At 39.1% G+C, this 20,958-nt stretch overlaps 1 protein-coding gene and 1 long non-coding RNA gene across 4 annotated transcripts in view; one reads left to right on the top strand and one right to left on the bottom strand.

Moving 5' to 3' along the window:
* The window catches only part of LOC145877325 (neoverrucotoxin subunit beta-like), a 27,512-nt gene extending 21,564 nt beyond the window's left edge, over positions 1-5,948 (top strand). The window contains exons 4-6 of the mRNA XM_082972641.1: positions 4,035-4,208; positions 4,438-4,484; positions 4,851-5,948. Coding sequence (XP_082828767.1) covers positions 4,035-4,208; positions 4,438-4,484; positions 4,851-5,425 — 796 coding nt within the window. The 3' untranslated portion in view covers positions 5,426-5,948. The remainder of the gene's footprint in view (positions 1-4,034; positions 4,209-4,437; positions 4,485-4,850) is intronic.
* LOC145877332 (uncharacterized) overlaps positions 1-11,009 on the bottom strand; it is a 166,532-nt gene extending 155,523 nt beyond the window's left edge. For all 3 annotated transcript variants that reach the window (XR_014391651.1, XR_014391653.1, XR_014391652.1), the window contains exon 1: positions 10,459-11,009. This is a non-coding gene — a long non-coding RNA (uncharacterized LOC145877332). The remainder of the gene's footprint in view (positions 1-10,458) is intronic.
* Between the last annotated feature and the right edge of the window lie 9,949 nt (positions 11,010-20,958).

Genomic DNA, 20,958 nt, shown 5'->3' on the forward strand with positions numbered 1-20,958 from the left:
GCAAATGTGGCCAGGGCAATAAATTGCAATGTCCGTACTATGAGACGCCTAAGACAGCGCTACAGGGAGACAGGACGGACAGCTGTTCGTCCTCACAGTGGCAGACCATGTGTAACAACACCTGCGCAGGATCGGTACATCTGAACATCACACCTGCGGGACAGGTACAGGATGGCAACAACTGCCCGAGTTACACCAGGAATGCACAATCCCTCCATCAGTGCTCAGACTGTCCTCAATAGGCTGAGAGAGGCTGGGCTGAGGGCTTGTAGGCCTGTTGTAAGGCAGGTCCTCACCAGACATCACCGGCAACAACGTCGCCTATGGGCACAAACCCACCGTTGCTGGACCAGACAGGACTGTCAAAAAGTGCTCTTCACTGACGAGTCGAGGTTTTGGCTCACCAGGGGTGAGGGTCGGATTCGCGTTTATCGTCGAAGGAATGAGCGTTACACCGAGGCCTGTACTCTGGAGCGGGATTGATTTGGAGGTGGAGGGTCCGTCATGGTCTGGGGCAGTGTGTCACAGCATCATCGGACTGAGCTTGATGTCATTGCAGGCAATCTCAATGCTGTGCGTTACAGGGAAGACATCCTCCTCTCTCATGTGGTACCCTTCCTGCAGGCTCATCCTGACATGACCCTCCAGCATGACAATGCCACCAGCCATACAGCATGTTCTGTGCGTGATTTCCTGCAAGACAGGAATGTCAGTGTTCTGCCATGGCCAGCGAAGAGCCCGAAATCTCAGTCCCATTGAGCACATCTGGGACCTGTTGGATCGGAGGGTGAGGGCTAGGGCCATTCCCCCCAGAAATGTCCAGGAACTTGCAGGTGCCTTGGTGGAAGAGTGGGGTAATCTCACATCAAGAACTGGCAAATCTGGTGCAGTCCATGAGGAAGAGATGCACTGCAGTTCTTGATGCAGCTGGTGGCCACACCAGATACTGACTGTTACTTTTGATTTTGACCCCCCCCCTTTGTTCAGGGACACATTATTCCATTTCTGTTAGTCACATGTCTGTGGAACTTGTTCAGTTTATGTCTCAGTTGTTGAATCTTGTTATGTTCATACAAATATTTACACATGTTAAGTTTTCTGAAAATAAACGCAAATGACAGTGAGAGGACGTTTCTTTTATTGCTGAGTTTAGTTCTCCCATTTGAAGAAGTCTTAATTATTTGGACAAATTTATTTAATCATAAGTTTAGTATTTAGTCCCATATTCCATGCCTGCAGTGATTACATCAAGCCTGTGATTCTACTAACTTGTTGAATTCATTTACAGTTTGTCTTGGTTGTGTTTTGGATGATGTTTTTCCTAATAGAAACTGAATGGTGAATAATGTCCTGTCATTTTGGAGTCACTTCACTTGTATTGTCAGTAAGAATAGATGTTTCTGAACACTTCTACATTCATGTGGATGCTACCATGATTATGAATAATCAGGAATTAATTGTGAATAATGAGGAATGAGCCTCTGTTATTGGTGATGGTGAGAGGTTAGCATGTTTTGTTGTAGTCTCTGTTATTGGTAATGGTGAGAGGTTAGCATGTGTTGTTGTAGCCTCTGTTATTGGTAATGGTGAGAGGTTAGCATGTGTTGTTGTAGCCTCTGTTATTGGTAATGGTGAGAGGTTAGCATGTTTTGTTGTAGCCTCTGTTATTGGTAATGGTGAGAGGTTAGCCTGTTTTGTTGTAGCCTCTGTTATTGGTTATGGTGAGAGGTTAGCATGTTTTGTTGTAGCCTCTGTTATTGGTAACGGTGAGAGGTTAGCATGTTGTGTTGTATCCTCTGTTATTGGTAATGGTGAGAGGTTAGCATGTTTTCTTGTAGCCTCTGTTATTGGTAATGGTGAGAGGTTAGCATGTTTTGTTGTATCCTCTGTTATTGGTAATGGTGAGAGGTTAGCATGTTTTGTTGTAGTCTCTGTTATTGGTAATGGTGAGAGGTTAGCATGTTTTGTTGTAGCCTCTGTTATTGGTAATGGTGAGAGGTTAGCATGTTTTGTTGTAGCCTCTGTTATTGGTAATGGTGAGAGGTTAGCATGTTTTATTGTAGCCTCTGTTATTGGTAATGGTGAGAGGTTAGCATGTTTTGTTGTATCCTCTGTTATTGGTAATGGTGAGAGGTTAGCATGTTTTGTTGTAGCCTCTGTTATTGGTAATGGTGAGAGGTTAGCATGTTTTGTTGTAGCCTCTGTTATTGGTAATGGTGAGAGGTTAGCATGTTTTGTTGTATCCTCTGTTATTGGTAATGGTGAGAGGTTAGCATGTTTTGTTGTAGTCTCTGTTATTGGTAATGGTGAGAGGTTAGCATGTTTTGTTGTAGCCTCTGTTATTGGTAATGGTGAGAGGTTAGCATGTTTTATTGTAGCTTCTGTAACTTTCTCACTATTATTCATGATTCATTCATGATTTTTCTTAATCATGGCATCATCAGGATGCTTTTAGTAGTGTTTAGAAACATGTTATCTACTCACTTATAAATAAAATGACTCCAGTCACCATCTGTAATGAACACGATGGGAGACAGAGAGCTGGTTTCAAGTGCAGGGCTCAGCAGGTGTTTATTGTAAAGGACCACAGGTCCAGGGCTCAGCAGGTGTTTATTGTAAAGGACCACAGGTCCAGGGGCAGGCAGAAGATCAAAAAGGGTCCAAAAATGCAACAGGCAGGGAAAAGGCCGTGGTCCGGGAGATCAGGCAATAGGTTGATAACAGGAAATCCAATGGGCTAAGGTACAGGCAGGGAATAGGTTGATAACAGGAAATCCAATGGGCTAAGGTACAGGCAGGGAATAGGTTGATAACAGGAAATCCAATGGGCTAAGGTACAGGCAGGGAATAGGTTGATAACAGGAAATCCAATGGGCTAAGGTACAGGCAGGGAATAGGTTGATAACAGGAAATCCAATGGGCTAAGGTACAGGCAGGGAATAGGTTGATAACAGGAAATCCAATAGGCTAAGGTACAGGCAGGGAATAGGTTGATAACAGGAAATCCAATGGGCTAAGGTACAGGCAGGGAATAGGTTGATAACAGGAAATCCAATGGGCTAAGGTACAGGCAGGGAATAGGCAAAAGGCGTCGTTAGGGAGGCAGGGAGGCAGGCAAAAACTATCATACACGGGAGGAGTAAATTAAAGGAAACTCAGCGCTCCGAATAGCCGTGTGTCGCAAATCAAACATTACATCACAATGATGGGGGTGCAAAGAACTGAACTAAATAGAGTTTGATAATGACATACAGGTGTGTGAACAGGTGATCAGAATTCAGGTGACTGGGATCTGGAGAGTGAGCTGCGTTCAGGGGGATCTACGTGTTTGAGAGTGTGAGCTGGAAGCAGACGTTACACCATCCACCATTTTAATATTGGGCAAAACACAACCCAAAACACAACCAAAACAAACTGAAAAATCAATCAACGAGTTTGAGTCACAAGCTTGATGTAGTCGCTGCGTTCAAGGAATATCGGATCAAATACTCAACTTGTGACTACTTTAAGCCACTATGAGTGAATTGGTCAGAAAACATATGACTTCTTTAAATAGGGGGACTAGATACATAAAGTGCTTTCATTTTTCTAAATAATGAAACAGATATGTATGAAAATATCCTCAAATAAAAGGTGACATTATATACTGTCACCTCATATGAAACATTTGATCTGAAATCCAAAATGTTAGAGTTTAGAACCACATTTAAATTGTTATCTTCACTGTCAAAATAGATATGGTGTGGACTGTATACTCAATACAATCTAAATCTGATACCTCACTGTCTGTCTTTTGACTGATACTGCTTTTAAACTGGTCTGGTCAGTCTACTCAAATATTTGTACTATATATGTTTCTATCTGCAGGTAACACATTGATAATTTGTAATTTATAATATGATACATTCATTTCTGAATAGATATGGAAGGTTTCAGGACACTGATATATCTGAATATGTTGAAGAAATATACTGCCACTATTTTCACCACCAAAGAATATCAGTGTGATTTTAATATGATTTGACTCTTTGCAGGCTGTCAGGCTGTCTAGTCACAGAGGAAGGCTGTGCTTCTCTGGTCTCAGCTCTGAGGTCAAACCCCTCACACCTGAGAGAGCTGGACCTGAGCTACAATCACCCAGGAGACTCAGGAGTCAGACTGCTCTCTGCTGGACTGGAGGATCCACACTGCAGACTGGAGAAACTCAAGTATGTGGAGGGTTTATGTCAATGTTCATATCAGACATGTTTGACTTTTCAGGCTAGTTAATACAAACATTCTGACCACCACTTGGACAAAGCTATATGCTGTGTGTGTGTGTGTGTGTGTGTGTGTGTGTGTGTGTGTGTGTGTGTGTGTGTGTGTGTGTGTGTGTGTGTGTGTGTTAGTTCAGGTGTATCCCTCAATGACTGTCTGTTCTTCTGCTTACCGCTACAGTGTGGAACATGGTGGAGAGAACAGAATGAAACCTGGACTTAGAAAATGTGAGTGTTGACTGCTGTGAAGAATATGACTAAGAATAAGTCTTAATTCAAGTTAAGTCAAAGACCACCATCATTACTGACTTGGTCATATTAAATATCAGCTGTAGTTCTACAGAAGCAGAAATCAGGGACACCAACGTTTACAAAGAGTTGGTGTGTGTGTGTGTGTGTGTAATTAATGTGAATAAGTGTGTTTTATATTACCATACAGTATAACATATGATCATTCAACAAGTCTCAAGTTACCTTAACTTCTCCTTTTGATACCTAGAAACATCTACATTTAAATGAATTAGTGAAAAGTGAGTTAACATTCTAATGTGAATGATGATGATTTCTAATATTGTGTCTGGTTTCATCCATCAGATGTCTGTGATCTCACACTGGACCCAAACACAGTAAACAGACGCCTCTCTCTGTCTGAGGAGAACAGAAAGGTGACATGGAGGAGAGAGAAGCAGCCGTATCCTGATCACCCAGAGAGATTTGAGGACTATAGACAGGTGCTGTGTAGAGAGGGTCTGACTGGGCGCTGTTACTGGGAGGTAGAGTGGAGTGGGATAATGGGGGCTGGTATAGGAGTGACATATAAAGGAATCAGCAGGAGAGGAGGGATTAAGGACTGTTGTATTGGATACAATGACAAGTCCTGGTGTCTGTTCTGCGATGACAACAGTTACTCTGCCTGTCATAATAATAACTCCACTACCATAGACGTCCCCTCCTCCAGCTGGTATAATAATAACTCCACTACCATAGATGTCCCCTCCTCCAGCTCCCACAGAGTAGGAGTGTATCTGGACTGGTCAGCCGGCACTCTGTCCTTCTATAGAGCCTCCTCTGACACACTGACCCACCTGATCACATTCACCTCCACATTCACTGAGCCCCTCTATCCAGGGTTTGGGGTTGATTATGAATCCTCAGTGTCCCTGAAATAATAACTGGACACACACACACACACACACACACACACACACACACACACACACACACACACACACACACACACACACTGGACACAGACACACACACACACTGGACACAGACACACACACACACACAAACTGGACACACGCACACACTGGACACAGACACACACACACACTGGACACAGACACACACACACACTGGACACACACACACACACACACAGGACACACACACACACACCAACACACTGGACACACACACACACACTGGACACACACACACACTGAACATACACACAGGACACACACACACACACTGGATATACACACACTCAACACACACACACACACACTGGAAACAAATTGGACACACACACACTGGACACAAAATGCACACACACTCACAGACATTCTGGACACACACACACACACACTGGACACAAACTGGACACACACATAAACATACACTCAACACACACACACACTGAACACACACACAAACACTGGGCACATACTCACACACACACACACACACACACTCTGGACATACACACACACACTTGACACAGACACTGGACACACACACACATTTTGGACACACACACTCACACACACACACACAGGACACACACACACACTGGACACAAACTGGACACACACATATACACACACACACACACTGAACACACACACACTGAACACACACACACACTGAACACACACACACACACTGAACACACACACACACTGGGCACATACTCACACACACTGGACACACACACACTCTGGACACACACACACACACTTGACACAGACACTGGACACACACACGCACTGGACAGGTCCCCCTCTCCATGTAATCTGATTCATTATGATATAGGATCAGGTCCCCCCTCTCCATGTAATCTGATTCATTATGATCTAGGATCAGGTCCCCCCCTCTCCATGTAATCTGATTCATTATGATCTAGGATCAGGTCCCCCCTCTCCATGTAATCTGATTCATTATGATCTAGGATCAGGTCCCCCCTCTCCATGTAATCTGATTCATTATGATCTAGGATCAGGTCCCCCCTCTCCATGTAATCTGATTCATTATGATCTAGGATCAGGTCCCCCCTCTCCATTTAATCTGATTCATTATGATCTAGGATCAGGTCCCCCCTCTCCATTTAATCTGATTCATTATGATCTAGGATCAGGTCCCTCCTCTCCATGTAATCTGATTCATTATGGTCTAGGATCAGGTCCCCCCTCTCCATGTAATCTGATACACGTACATACATACATACACACTGTATATATACACGTACATACATACATACACACTGTATATATACACGTACATACATACATACACACTGTATATATATACACGTACATACACACTGTATATATATACACGTACATACATACATACACACTGTATATATATACACGTACATACATACATACACACTGTATATATATACACGTACATACATACATACACACTGTATATATATACACGTACATACATACACACTGTATATATATACACATACATACATACACACTGTATATATATACACATACATACATACATACACACTGTATATATATATACACGTACATACATACATACACACTGTATATATATACATACACGTACATACATACATACACACTGTATATATATACATACACGTACATACATACATACACGTACATACATACATACACACTGTATATATATACATACACGTACATACATACATACACACTGTATATATATACATACACGTACATACATACATACATACACACTGTATATATATACATACGTGTACATACATACATACATACACACTGTATATATATACATACATACATACACACTGTATATATATACAGAAATCCACTGTTTATTTGAGGTAAAAAGGGATGACCAGAGAGTACCCATGAAGTTGTACAACATTTGACAAGACAGTCAAGACCTAAGCAGTGTGCCAGATGACCTTTGGCCTCCAATATAGGCCCCTTTCTGTGTTTGCTAAAATTGCAGCGATGCACACGCAATTTGGTTGTAGAAACTCCTCCATTCTAATGAGGAAACCACTAGTTATGGATGTAGTATATCTGCTAATGAGGAAACCACTAGTTATGGATGTAGTATATCTGCTAATGAGGAAACCACTAGTTATGGATGTAGTATATCTGCTAATGAGGAAACCACTAGTTATGGATGTAGTATATCTGCTAATGAGGAAACCACTAGTTATGGATGTAGTATATCTGCTAATGAGAAAACCACTAGTTATGGATGTAGTATATCTGCTAATGAGGAAACCACTAGTTATGGATGTAGTATATCTGCTAATGAGGAAACCACTAGTTATGGATGTAGTATATCTGCTAATGAGGAAACCACTAGTTATGGATGTAGTATATTTGGTAATGAGGAAACCACTAGTTATGGATGTAGTATATCTGGTAATGAAGAAACCACTAGTTATGGATGTAGTATATCTGGTAATGAGAAAACCACTAGTTATGGATGTAGTATATCTGGTCATGAGGAAACCACTAGTTATGGATGTAGTATATCTGGTCATGAGGAAACCACTAGTTATGGATGTAGTATATCTGGTAATGAGGAAACCACTAGTTATGGATGTAGGATATCTGGTAATGAGGAAACCACTAGTTATGGATGTAGGATATCTGGTAATGAGGAAACCACTAGTTATGGATGTAGTATATCTGCCTGGAGCAAAAATGGTGAGCGAAGATGATCGTTTTTCACAATGTATTCTGAATATTACAGCGCACTATCAGGACAAGATCAGGAGTGCTACTCAAGTAAACTCACATTAAGTTCTGTCTATTCACTAATTCAGCACTGTGGGGGAAAACTCAGGAGAGTTCTCATAGGCTGACAGCAAAAATAGCCTCCATTTACAGGTTGCATATGAGTGCATTTAACATTACTTTTGGATTATAATTGTAAAGCTCGTTTGAACCTCCTGCTTAATATGTTTGCGTTATTGTCGCAAATCAACTGCTTTACACTTAAAAAACACTTCAACCAGTAAAATGCTCTTTGGCTAGCTTTAACATCAGCCTGACAATGAGGGTTTGTACACTAAGTGTTTAACAAATTGGCCCATAACTTCACCTAACAATAACATAGACCTACTGTAGGACCCATAACTTTATCTAACAACGACATAGACGTAGGACTATAAATCATTTAATATTTCAGGTGAAACATGGACACTAAAATGTCTGTCGTGACGTTTCATAACCTGATCACCAGATAATTTTGTGAATAATCCCACTAGGCTACTCTGTAATGTGTTGTCATTCTAAATGTCCTGAATAAAGGAAAATAGCTCTGTGTGTTGAACAATAGCCTATCCATCAAGGAACAGTTCTCTACACATTATGAGCAAAGTAGGGATGTTGGATCCAACGTGGAGTGTATCTCTGTGCACAAACAGAGTAATGAGACCCTACTGTAAATCAGCCAGACAGTAACACATTATAAACATCGATTTGTTTGGGATGTTGGATCCAACGTGGAGCACGGCATAACTGTCTTTACCAGAGTAATGAATGAAGAAGCACTTTGGTTGTTGTTGCATGTCGTGATGTTTGTCATGTGACTGTCATTCAGAAAATGATTTCGTGGATCAGCTGATGATAGTTGAACATGTGACTGTAAATAAACAGCTACAGTATTAAGAATTATGTGTAATTATTGAAGAACCACGTTAATGACAGTATCCATTTGGGTGTTGTCAATATAGTTAAGGTGACTCTTGGTTTGAACCATTGGATTTAGCAAACTCTGAAATGATTTAGGATTTCTGTGCCCATGAAAACTGTTTTCCCAGCGTAACATAAGGAGACACTAAATGTTAAGTAGGTAGAGAGCATTTCAGAGATCTGAATACAAAAAACTGTCCTAACAGGACAATAACCTAAACCACAAGGCCAAATCTACACTGGAGGAGCTTACCAAGATGACATTGAATGTTCCTGAGTGGCCTAGTTACAGTTTGGACTTAAATCATCTTGAAAGTCTATAGCAAGACTTGAAAACGGCTTTCTAGCAATGATCAACAACCAACTTGACAGAACAGGAAGGATTTTAAAAAGAATAATGAATATTCACATGAAGATCAGTCTCCTATTGGATGACATCACGACTTCCCATCAAGCCAACTCCTTGAAGGCCTTACTATGACATCACTCACTCCTTCTAGTTTGCAGTTGTTAAAAAAAACACTATTTTACTCAAAACATTTATTTGTTTCCCATTAGTGTGTTTATACTTTACTGTATTTATATATCACTTTTCAACAGGAAAAGTTTAAAAATGCCTGGAGGACTTCATGGACAATTCATACAGTACAAAAACATATTTGAGTGTAGAATGCCCTTTTAAAAATCACACATTAGTTCAACAACTGCAGTTTGTGTCCCTGTTATATAAGATAGTACTCACTGTATTTACTGGTGTTAATCAGATCAATGTCCCTGTTTTATTAGATAGTACTCACTGTATTTACTGGTGTTAATCAGATCAATGTCCCTGTTTTATTAGATAGTACTCACTGTATTTACTTGTGTTAATCAGATCAATGTCCCTGTTTTATTAGATAGTACTCACTGTATTTACTGGTGTTAATCAGATCAATGTCCCTGTTTTATTAGATAGTACTCACTGTATTTACTGGTGTTAATCAGATCAATGTCCCTGTTTTATAAGATAGTACTCACTGTATTTACTGGTGTTAATCAGATCAATGTCCCTGTTTTATTAGATAGTACTCACTGTATTTACTGGTGTTAATCAGATCAATGTCCCTGTTTTATTAGATAGTACTCACTGTATTTACTTGTGTTAATCAGATCAATGTCCCTGTTTTATTAGATAGTACTCACTGTATTTACTGGTGTTAATCAGATCAATGCCCCTGTTTTATTAGATAGTACTCACTGTATTTACTGGTGTTAATCAGATCAATGTCCCTGTTTTATTAGATAGTACTCACTGTATTTACTGGTGTTAATCAGTCCTCCAGTCTTCTCTTCTTCGTCCTCCTCTAATGTGACTAATCTCCCCCCTTCATCCTTCGTCTTCATTTTCTTTCACTTCCTCCTCTTCTTTCACAATAACATCCTCCTCCTCTTTCACTCTGAACGCGTCTTCCTCTTCTTTCTCTGTAACGTCTTTCTCTTCTTCTTTCACTGTAACAGCCTCACCCTCTACTTCTTGTTTTACTGTGACATCCTCCTCTTCCTTCTCCTCTTTCACGACAACGTTCAGCCCCAGAGCTTCTTTCTCCGTCCAACAGACCTCTTCTTTAGCAGGAGGAGAGTAGCTTAGTGAGCGCATGGTCGGGGATGTTAGCTAGCTAGGCTAGTGCTAACTTAACCAGCCAGCTAGTTGACTTACAACGTAAATATTAAATTAAATGGGGTAGCTAGTTGTTTACACATAAGTATGTTTAAATCACAGTTACAGTTAAACCAGGAAAGTGTCTAAAGAACTTGAATGTTCAGACTTTGTCGGCTAGCGAGCTACCGAGGTGGCTGCAGTTGTTGAAGAAGCGTTCCGTCCACTAGATTATACGTCACACTAGAAACATCGCCTGAAAGACACATATCGCCATCTGCTGTCTGGAGGGAGGAAACGCAGTTGAGGATGGAAAACTATTTTTATTCTTCATTGAATTATAATATTATAAAGCAGTTTAGGGAAACATTTTTTTCCTCTCCATCAAATATGAATATTATATCAACACGTACAAAGAGCAACAAGTGTTTGATTAGTTCAGATTTTTATGAGAATTTAAAACAAACTACATCTACTCCACATCTGTATTTCTGATTCAGTCAAATAACTAGATATCAAAATAAGCACCTAGTTATTGATACCCTTGATAAAGATGAGCTAAAATTACTGTATGAAATAAATAAATAAACTTTACCCACTACCAGGATATTTTAGCCCAAAACCTGGTTACCTCTCTGCTAGGAGGCTGAGACTTGGCCATAAGAGGATCTTCCAGCAAGACACATCAACATCCACAAAGAAATGGTTAATTGGGCACAAAAATCAACATTTTTAATGGCCATCTCAGTCTTCGGACTTGAACTCCATTGAAAACCTGTGGTTTGAATTGAACAGGGCAGTCCATAAGACAGACTAAATAAATCAAGGACATGGAGAGATTCTGTATGGAGGAATGGTCTAAGATCCCACCCAATGTGTTCTCTAATCTCATAAAACATTTCAGTGTCGTTATCCTCCCAAGGGGAGGGTGCTGGAGTATTGAAAACATGGGAGGCAATAATTCAGACCCCAACCTTTTGAGAATTACATTTTAAACTAAATCTCTTTCTCTGAGCAATTGTATTAGTATAAAATAATATAATTTCCTTTTTTTGTGTTGGTGTAACAATACATCATGTAGATGTATATAATGAACAGACTAGGTCTATACTGCTCCTACATGGTGTAACAATTCATCATGTAGATGTATATAATGAACAGACTAGGTCTATACTGCTCCTACATGGTGTAACAATACATCATGTAGATGTATATAATGAACAGACTAGGTCTATACTGCTCCTACATGGTGTAACAATACATCATGTAGATGTATATAATGAACAGACTAGGTCTATACTGCTCCTACATGGTGTAACAATACATCATGTAGAAGTATATAATGAACAGACTAGGTTCTATCCTATTCTGCTGTATCTGTCTATGTATTACTCATCACATATGTATATACTGTATTCTATCCTATTCTACTGTATCTCTCTATGCATTACTCATCTCATATGTATATACTGTATTCTATCCTATTCTACTGTATCTGTCTATGTATTACTCATCTCATATGTATATACTGTATTCTATACTATTCTACTGTATTTTAGTCTATGCCACTCTGACATTGCTCGTCCAAATATTTATATATTCTTAATTCCATTCCTTTACTTTAGATGTGTGTATTTGTTGTGAAGTTGTTACATATTATTGCACTGTTGTCCTTGAGTGGTCCAGCCAGAGCCCGGACTTGAACCCGATCAAACATCTCTGGAGAGACCTGAAAATAGTTGTGCAGCGATGCTCCCCATCCAACCTGACAGAGCTTGAGAGGATCTGCAGAGAAGAATGGAAGAAACTACCCAAATACAGTTGTGCCAAGCTTCTAGTGTCATACCCAAGAAGACTCAAGGCTGTAATCGCTGCCAAAGGTGTTTCAACAAAGTACTGAGTTAAGGGTCTGAACACTTATGTAAATGTAGGATTGGGCCGTTGTCATCAAACTTCCATGATTAGTAAGAGATCTAAGATACCACCCAATGTGTTCTCTAATCTCATGGTGTTTGGTTTACATGTGTAGTAGAGGGATATTTCCAGTGCAGTACATGTGTAAAGGGTGTTGAGGGATAATTCCAGTACAGTACATGTGTAAAGGGTGTAGAGGGATAATCCCAGTGCAGTACATGTGTAAAGGGTGTAGAGGGATAATCCCAGTGCAGTACATGTGTAAAGGGTGTAGAGGGATAATCCCAGTGCAGTACATGTGTAAAGGGTGTAGAGGGATAATCCCAGTGCAGTACATGTGTAAAGGGTGTTGAGGGATAATCCCAGTGCAGTACATGTGTAAAGGGTGTAGAGGGATTATTCCAGTGCAGTACATGTGTAAAGGGTGTAGAGGGATAGTTCCAGTGCAGTACATGTGTAGAAGGATAATTCCAGTGCAGTACATGTGTAAAGGGTGTAGAGGGATAATCCCAGTGCAGTATATGTGTAAAGGGTGTTGAGGGATAATCCCAGTGCAGTACATGTGTAAAGGGTGTAGAGGGATTATTCCAGTGCAGTACATGTGTAAAGGGTGTAGAGGGATAGTTCCAGTGCAGTACATGTGTAGAAGGATAATCCCAGTGCAGTACATGTGTAAAGGGTGTAGAGGGATTATTCCAGTGCAGTACATGTGTAAAGGGTGTAGAGGGATAGTTCCAGTGCAGTACATGTGTAGAAGGATAATTCCAGTGCAGTACATGTGTAAAGGGTGTAGAGGGATAATCCCAGTGCAGTACATGTGTAAAGGGTGTAGAGGGATTATTCCAGTGCAGTACATGTGTAAAGGGATAATCCCAGTGCAGTACATGTGTAAAGGGTGTAGAGGGATAATCCCAGTGCAGTACATGTGTAAAGGGATAATCCCAGTGCAGTACATGTGTAAAGGGTGTAGAGGGATAATTCCAGTGCAGTACATGTGTAAAGGGATAATCCCAGTGCAGTACATGTGTAAAGGGTGTAGAGGGATTATTCCAGTGCAGTACATGTGTAAAGGGTGTTGAGGGATAATTCCAGTGCAGTACATGTGTAAAGGGTGTTGAGGGATAATCCCAGTGCAGTACATGTGTAAAGGGTGTTGAGGGATAATTCCAGTGCAGTACATGTGTAAAGGGTGTAGAGGGATAATCCCAGTGCAGTACATGTGTAAAGGGTGTTGAGGGATAATCCCAGTGCAGTACATGTGTAAAGGGTGTAGAGGGATAATTCCAGTGCAGTACATGTGTAAAGGGTGTTGAGGGATAATCCCAGTGCAGTACATGTGTAAAGGGTGTAGAGGGATAATCCCAGTGCAGTACATGTGTAAAGGGTGTTGAGGGATAATCCCAGTGCAGTACATGTGTAAAGGGTGTTGAGGGATAATTCCAGTGCAGTGGTTATTGACTGGAGACTTAAAATGCTGAAAACAGGTCCCTAGTGGAATGACAACAACATGGCTGCTTGTTAAAGAAGAGATGGAGAGAGAGACAGAGATAACCATATACATTGCACATGGACCGTAAGAAATCCTGAATGTATTGAAATGCCTGGGCTCGCAGGGGATGTGTTAGTTCATAACCCATCATTTATACCTGTTAATTCATAAACCATCATTTATACCTGTTAATTCATAACCCATCATTTATACCTGTTAATTCATAACCCATCATTTATACCTGTTAGTTCATAACCCATCATTTATACCTGTTAGTTCATAACCCATCATTTATACCTGTTAATTCATAACCCATCATTTATACCTGTTAATTCATAACCCATCATTTATACCTGTTAGTTCATAACCCATCATTTATACCTGTTAGTTCATAACCCATCATTTATACCTGTTAATTCATAACCCATCATTTATACCTGTTAGTTCATAACCCATCATTTATACCTGTTAGTTCATAACCCATCATTTATACCTGTTAATTCATAACCCATCATTTATACCTGTTAATTCATAACCCATCATTTATACCTGTTAATTCATAACCCATAATTTATACCTGTTAATTCATTACCCATCATTTATACCTGTTAGTTCATAACCCATCATTTATACCTGTTAGTTCATAACCCATCATTTATACCTTTTGCTTGAAAGGGGTGGTTCAGGCAGGCTGGCCCGCTCCCTAACCATACTTCTTACTTGACAGGAACTAATGGGGATCCATAATAAACCCTAGGAAGAGTAGCTGCTGCCTTGACAGGAAATAATGGGGATCCATAATAAACCCCAGGAAGAGTAGCTGCTGCCTTGGCAGGAACTAATGGGGATCCATAATAAACCCCAGGAAGAGTAGCTGCTGCCTTGACAGGAAATAATGGGGATCCATAATAAACCCCAGGAAGAGTAGCTGCTGCCTTGACAGGAACTAATGGGGATCCATAATAAACCCCAGGAAGAGTAGCTGCTGCCTTGGCAGGAACTAATGGGGATCCATAATAAACCCCAGGAAGAGTAGAAGAGTAGCTGCTGCCTATATTTGTGTCTCTTTACTCTCGGATTCTAAAAAGCTAATTAGCATCAAAGTAGACGACATGGAAGACTACAAATCCCTGCGAGCTCCTGCATGTCATCTCTAGCCAACACCTTTCACAGAACAGGTCACTGAATTGTCCATTGAAATACATTTTGACAATTGAATCATTGCTACATTAAGGCCTGATTGGTGGAGTGCTGCAGAGACGGTTGTCCTTTTGGAAGGTTCTCCCATCTCCACAGAGTAACTCTGGAGCTCTGTCAGAGTGAACATCGGGTTCTTGTTCACCTCCCTGACCAAGGCCCTTCTCCCACGATTTCTCAGTTTGGCCGGGCAGCCAGCTCTAGGAAGAGTCTTGGTGGTTCCAAACTTCTTCCATTTAAGAATGATGGAGGCCACTGTGTTCTTGGGGACCTTCAATGCTGAAGAAAGTTTTTGGTACCCTTTCCCAGATCTGTTTCACGACACAATCCTGTCTCAGAGCTCTATGGACAATTCCTTTGGACCTCATGGCTTGGTTTTTGCTCTGACATGCACTGTAAACTGTGGGACCTTACATAGACAGGTGTGTGCCTTTCCAAATCATGTCTAATCAATTGAATTTACCGCAGGTGGACTCCAATCAAGTTGTAGAAACATCTCAAGGATAATCAATGGAAACAGGATGCATCTGAGCTCAATTCTGAGTCTCATAGCAAAGGGTCTGAATACTCAAGTAAATACATTTGAAAAAATGTTTTTTTTAAAAAAACTGTTTTTGGTTTGTCATTATGGGGTATTGTGTGTAGATTGATGAGGGGAAAAAATTATTAAATTTTAGAATAAGGCTGTAATGTAACAAAATGTGGAAAAGTGAAGGGGTCTGAATACTTTACGAATGCACTGTATACCGCTGGTAGAGTTTTCTACCATTGGCAGTTTTGTACACAGTCATGTGATACGTGGTACAGAAAAGTCCAATCTTAGGAGAGTACATGGGAGGCACTATACAGTGTGTCTGCAGGCGGCTATCTGGTCAAAACCACTGATACAGGTGCCCCTCCACCATCTGGTGGGATGGATCATGTCTACAGAGAAACTTAGATTCAAATACTTAGATGTGTGTGTATTGGGTCTATGTTGTGAAATTGTTAGATATTACTTGTTAGATATTACTGCACCGTCTGAGATAGAAACACAAGCATTTCGCTACACCCGCAGTAACATCTGCTAAACATGTGTATGTGACCAATAAAATGTGATTTTGATTTGAAATAAACGTCCTATTTATCAAAGGTGCTTTTGTCTGGGGTCAAAATGACTCCAAAGGATTTGAATTTGTTAAAAGTCCATATTGATACAGAAACACTAAACCATGATTTAGATTTATTAAGAACAAGTTGATTGACAAAGTCATGAAGAATTGAATAAAATACATTTTGGCTATGATAAAAGATATGCCTCTGGGGTCAAAATGATCCATGTCAGAAGTATGGTTCAATGCAAATATGTAGTGGGTGTAAAGTTTGTTTTAAATTCTCACTCATTAAAAACGAATCAATCAACACATGCTTCTCTTTGAACGACTTAATATAATATTAAACTTTTCTGAAATAAATGAAAAATAAACGTTTGGTTCCTCAACTGCGTTGCCCAGTCCAGTCAGCAGATGGCGATGTGCGTCTTTTAGGTTCAGGCGATGCTGCCAGTGTGACGTCTAATCTAGTGGACGGGACGCTCCTTCAACAACAACAGCTAGTCAGACACCTCGGTAGCTTTCTAACAAACATAGCTACAACATTCACGCTCTTTACACTGTTTTGGTGTATATTAGTCGCTGTGTATTAAACACACTTCTGTCGTATGTACTTGTTGGCCCATTTAATGATATATTTACGTTGTTTGTCAGCTAGCTGGTTTGCTAAGTTAGCTTAGAACTAAGCTAGTCGCTAATGCTAACTAGCTAACATACCGACCATGAGTTCACTAAGCTACTCACCTCCTGATAAAGAAGAGGAGGTCTGCTGGACGGAGAAAGAAGCTCTGGTGAAAGAGGAGGAGGAGGAGGAAGAGGAGGCTGTTACAATACAAAAACAAGTAGAGGGTGAGGCTGTTACCGTGAAAGAAGAAGAGAAAGACGTTTCAGTGAAAGAAGAGGAAGACGCGTTCAGAGTGAAAGAGGAGGAGGATGTTACAGTAAAAGAAGAGGAGGAAGAGAAAGAGGAGGATGCAGTTTATGGAGTGAAAGAGGAGGAGGGGGAGATGACTGTCACATCGAAAAAGGAGGAGGAAGAAGAGGATGAAACTGGATATCTGGGCTCGGTTTCCAAAAGGCATCTTAAGGCGTCCAATGGTTCTAACGACGAACGTTCCCCGATTAACACTAGTAAGTACTGTCTTTAATACAGAGGCACAAACTCTGCAGTTGTTGAACTGATGTTTGGTGTTAAATTGTTACATCCATATTTGGACTTTAAATTATTTATTTATAGCCATTGATTCTTGAAGAATATAACACATGCCTCATGAGCTGAGTTCAACTGTTGTACCCCATCAGAACCCCAAATAAGCTTTTTTTACTCCAATGTTTAGAAACAATGTAAATCAACACTGTATAGCCTCAACATGGTTAAAACTATAATGCTGATATCATGGATGGTCAGTCCTTGCATCCATAGGTCTCTCTGTCTGTAGTTACATTTCTCCAACCCCATCATCATCTTATTACCAAAACAGTGGTGGAATTACAGATTTGTTATTGTTTGGACTGCAGATTGATTGATTGTTGTGTGGCTTGCTTAAAGGGGCAACCTAGGTTTTAAACAGAAACAAAATGGCTGTCCAGAGACTTGGTTTGGTAAACAGCTGAGGGATGGGGGAAGGAGAAATGTAACCACTCTCAAATTCATAGAGGAAGCTATTGTAGAAACCGTAACCCAACACCTAGAGACCTCTTCAAGAAGTTCAGACATCTTGGTGTAACAGTTGTAAGGTGTTGACAGTTGCTGGACCCAGGATTGAGTTCAGCTCAGGACTACCCCCTGAATGGACTACACTATAAATACAAAGACTGGCCATCCATAAGGTCAAAATTATAGTTTTTAACCAGATTTCAAGGCTATATAGTGCTTGTTTACAAACAGTGGCATTTTTCGAGCTTATGTTTTGGTTTCTGGTGGGGTAATACAGTTTAAACATTTGAGGCATTTATAAGTTATATTCTTCAAGAATCAATGGTTATATAGTAAATGGGTCTTTCTATAACTGCCAGTGTAGATTTCCTGTGGGTGTCAAATTGTTACAGCTATTGATAAGTCATTGTATAATATTCAGCCAATTTATATATGCAGCCGAAGTCCAACGAAAGCCGATACAAATTCATTGCTTTAACTAATTATGCCAAATGTTAAGAACATTTTGAGCAATGTAATAAAGTAATGACTTTTCAAATAAGTTACTTTACATGTTATTTTGGCTGACAATTTGCTAGCATGTTATTACAGCAGTATGTACCGGTATGTTATCTAGCTACCTAACGTTAGTTGGCTTCTTATACATCAAACTTGCCAGTATATGAACTATATTCTATCTAACTAACTACCCAACGTTTATTGACTTGATTATTCCCGTCATTCTTAGCTAAATGGTATAGTCGTAGTGCTTTCTCAATGGACATTCAGTTGCTTTTATAAATTCACTCTGACTATCTACTCTGATTTCAGAGCACTCTCGTCTGAGTACCAGAGAGCAGAATAATGAATTTACTAGCGCTCAACACCCGTTCAATATGTCCAGGTGTCAGTAAACGTAGGCAACAAAAACCGTAATTAAATGTTTACCAGCAGCACAGTTACAGTCACTCTGGATAACATGAAAACTGCCTAACCAGCTCTGCTAGGGCGAGTAAAATGGTCAGAGTCTCATTTGTGTCTGGAAGTAGCTTGCAAGCTAAGGTCAGAACGGTCAAATCAACCCAACTCCTCGGCCGGAGCGGCCAGTGGCTCCGAGAGCGAAACGGTCTGAATTTACAAACGGACAATCTGACAACGGTCTGAATTTATGAAGCACTCTGGTATTCAAGTTGAATTTAAAAACACACCTGAAGTCGTAAAATGTCTATCTTGTAATGTGTTATGCTAACTAGCTAGCAAGAGGTTGCATAGCAACAGCATAAACTTCCGGTAGACAGGAGAAGAGCCTCAACTGAAAGGAAACGGTTCGGTTACAGTTTACTACAATTAACTAATAGTATGTAGTATATACTCATTAAGTATGTAGTTACAGTTTACTACAATTAACTAATAGTATGTAGTATATACTCATTAAGTATGTAGTTACAGTATACTACAATTAACTAATAGTATGTAGTATATACTCATTAAGTATGTAGTTACAGTGTACTACAATTAACTAATAATATGTAGTATATACTCATTAAGTATGTAGTATACAGTATACTACAATTAACTAATAGTATGTAGTATATACTCATTAAGTATGTAGTTACAGTGTACTACAATTAACTAATAATATGTAGTATATACTCATTAAGTATGTAGTATACAGTATACTACAATTAACTAATAGTATGTAGTATATACTCATTAAGTATGTAGTTACAGTATACTACAATTAACTAATAGTATGTAGTATATACTCATTAAGTATGTAGTTACAGTGTACTACAATTAACTAATAATATGTAGTATATACTCATTAAGTATGTAGTTACAGTATACTACAATTAACTAATAGTATGTAGTATATACTCATTAAGTATGTAGTTACAGTATACTACAATTAACTAATAGTATGTAGTATATACTCATTAAGTATGTAGTATACAGTATACTACAATTAACTAATAGTATGTAGTATATACTCATTAAGTATGTAGTATACAGTATACTACAATTAACTAATAGTATGTAGTATATACTCATTAAGTATGTAGTTACAGTATACTACAATTAACTAATAGTATGTAGTATATACTCATTAAGTATGTAGTTAGTTTACTACAATTAACTAATAGTATGTAGTATATACTCATTAAGTATGTAGTTACAGTATACTACAATTAACTAATAGTATGTAGTATATACTCATTAAGTATGTAGTTACAGTATACTACAATTAACTAATAGTATGTAGTATATACTCATTAAGTATGTAGTATACAGTATACTACAATTAACTAATAGTATGTAGTATATACTCATTAAGTATGTAGTATACAGTATACTACAATTAACTAATAGTATGTAGTATATACTCATTAAGTATGTAGTTACAGTATACTACAATTAACTAATAGTATGTAGTATATACTCATTAAGTATGTAGTTAGTTTACTACAATTAACTAATAGTATGTAGTATATACTCATTAAGTATGTAGTTACAGTATACTACAATTAACTAATAGTATGTAGTATATACTCATTAAGTATGTAGTATACAGTATACTACAATTAACTAATAGTATGTAGTATATACTCATTAAGTATGTAGTATACAGTATACTACAATTAACTAATAGTATGTAGTATATACTCATTAAGTATGTAGTTACAGTGTACTACAATTAACTAATAGTATGTAGTATATACTCATTAAGTATGTAGTATACAGTATACTACAATTAACTAATAGTATGTAGTACATTTACATTTAAGTCATTTAGCAGACGCTCTTATCCAGAGCGACTTACAAATTGGT

The sequence above is a fragment of the Salmo salar genome, unplaced genomic scaffold (genome assembly GCF_965601325.2).
Source record: "Salmo salar unplaced genomic scaffold, fSalSal1 ptg000867l, whole genome shotgun sequence".
Taxonomy (NCBI): domain Eukaryota; kingdom Metazoa; phylum Chordata; class Actinopteri; order Salmoniformes; family Salmonidae; genus Salmo; species Salmo salar.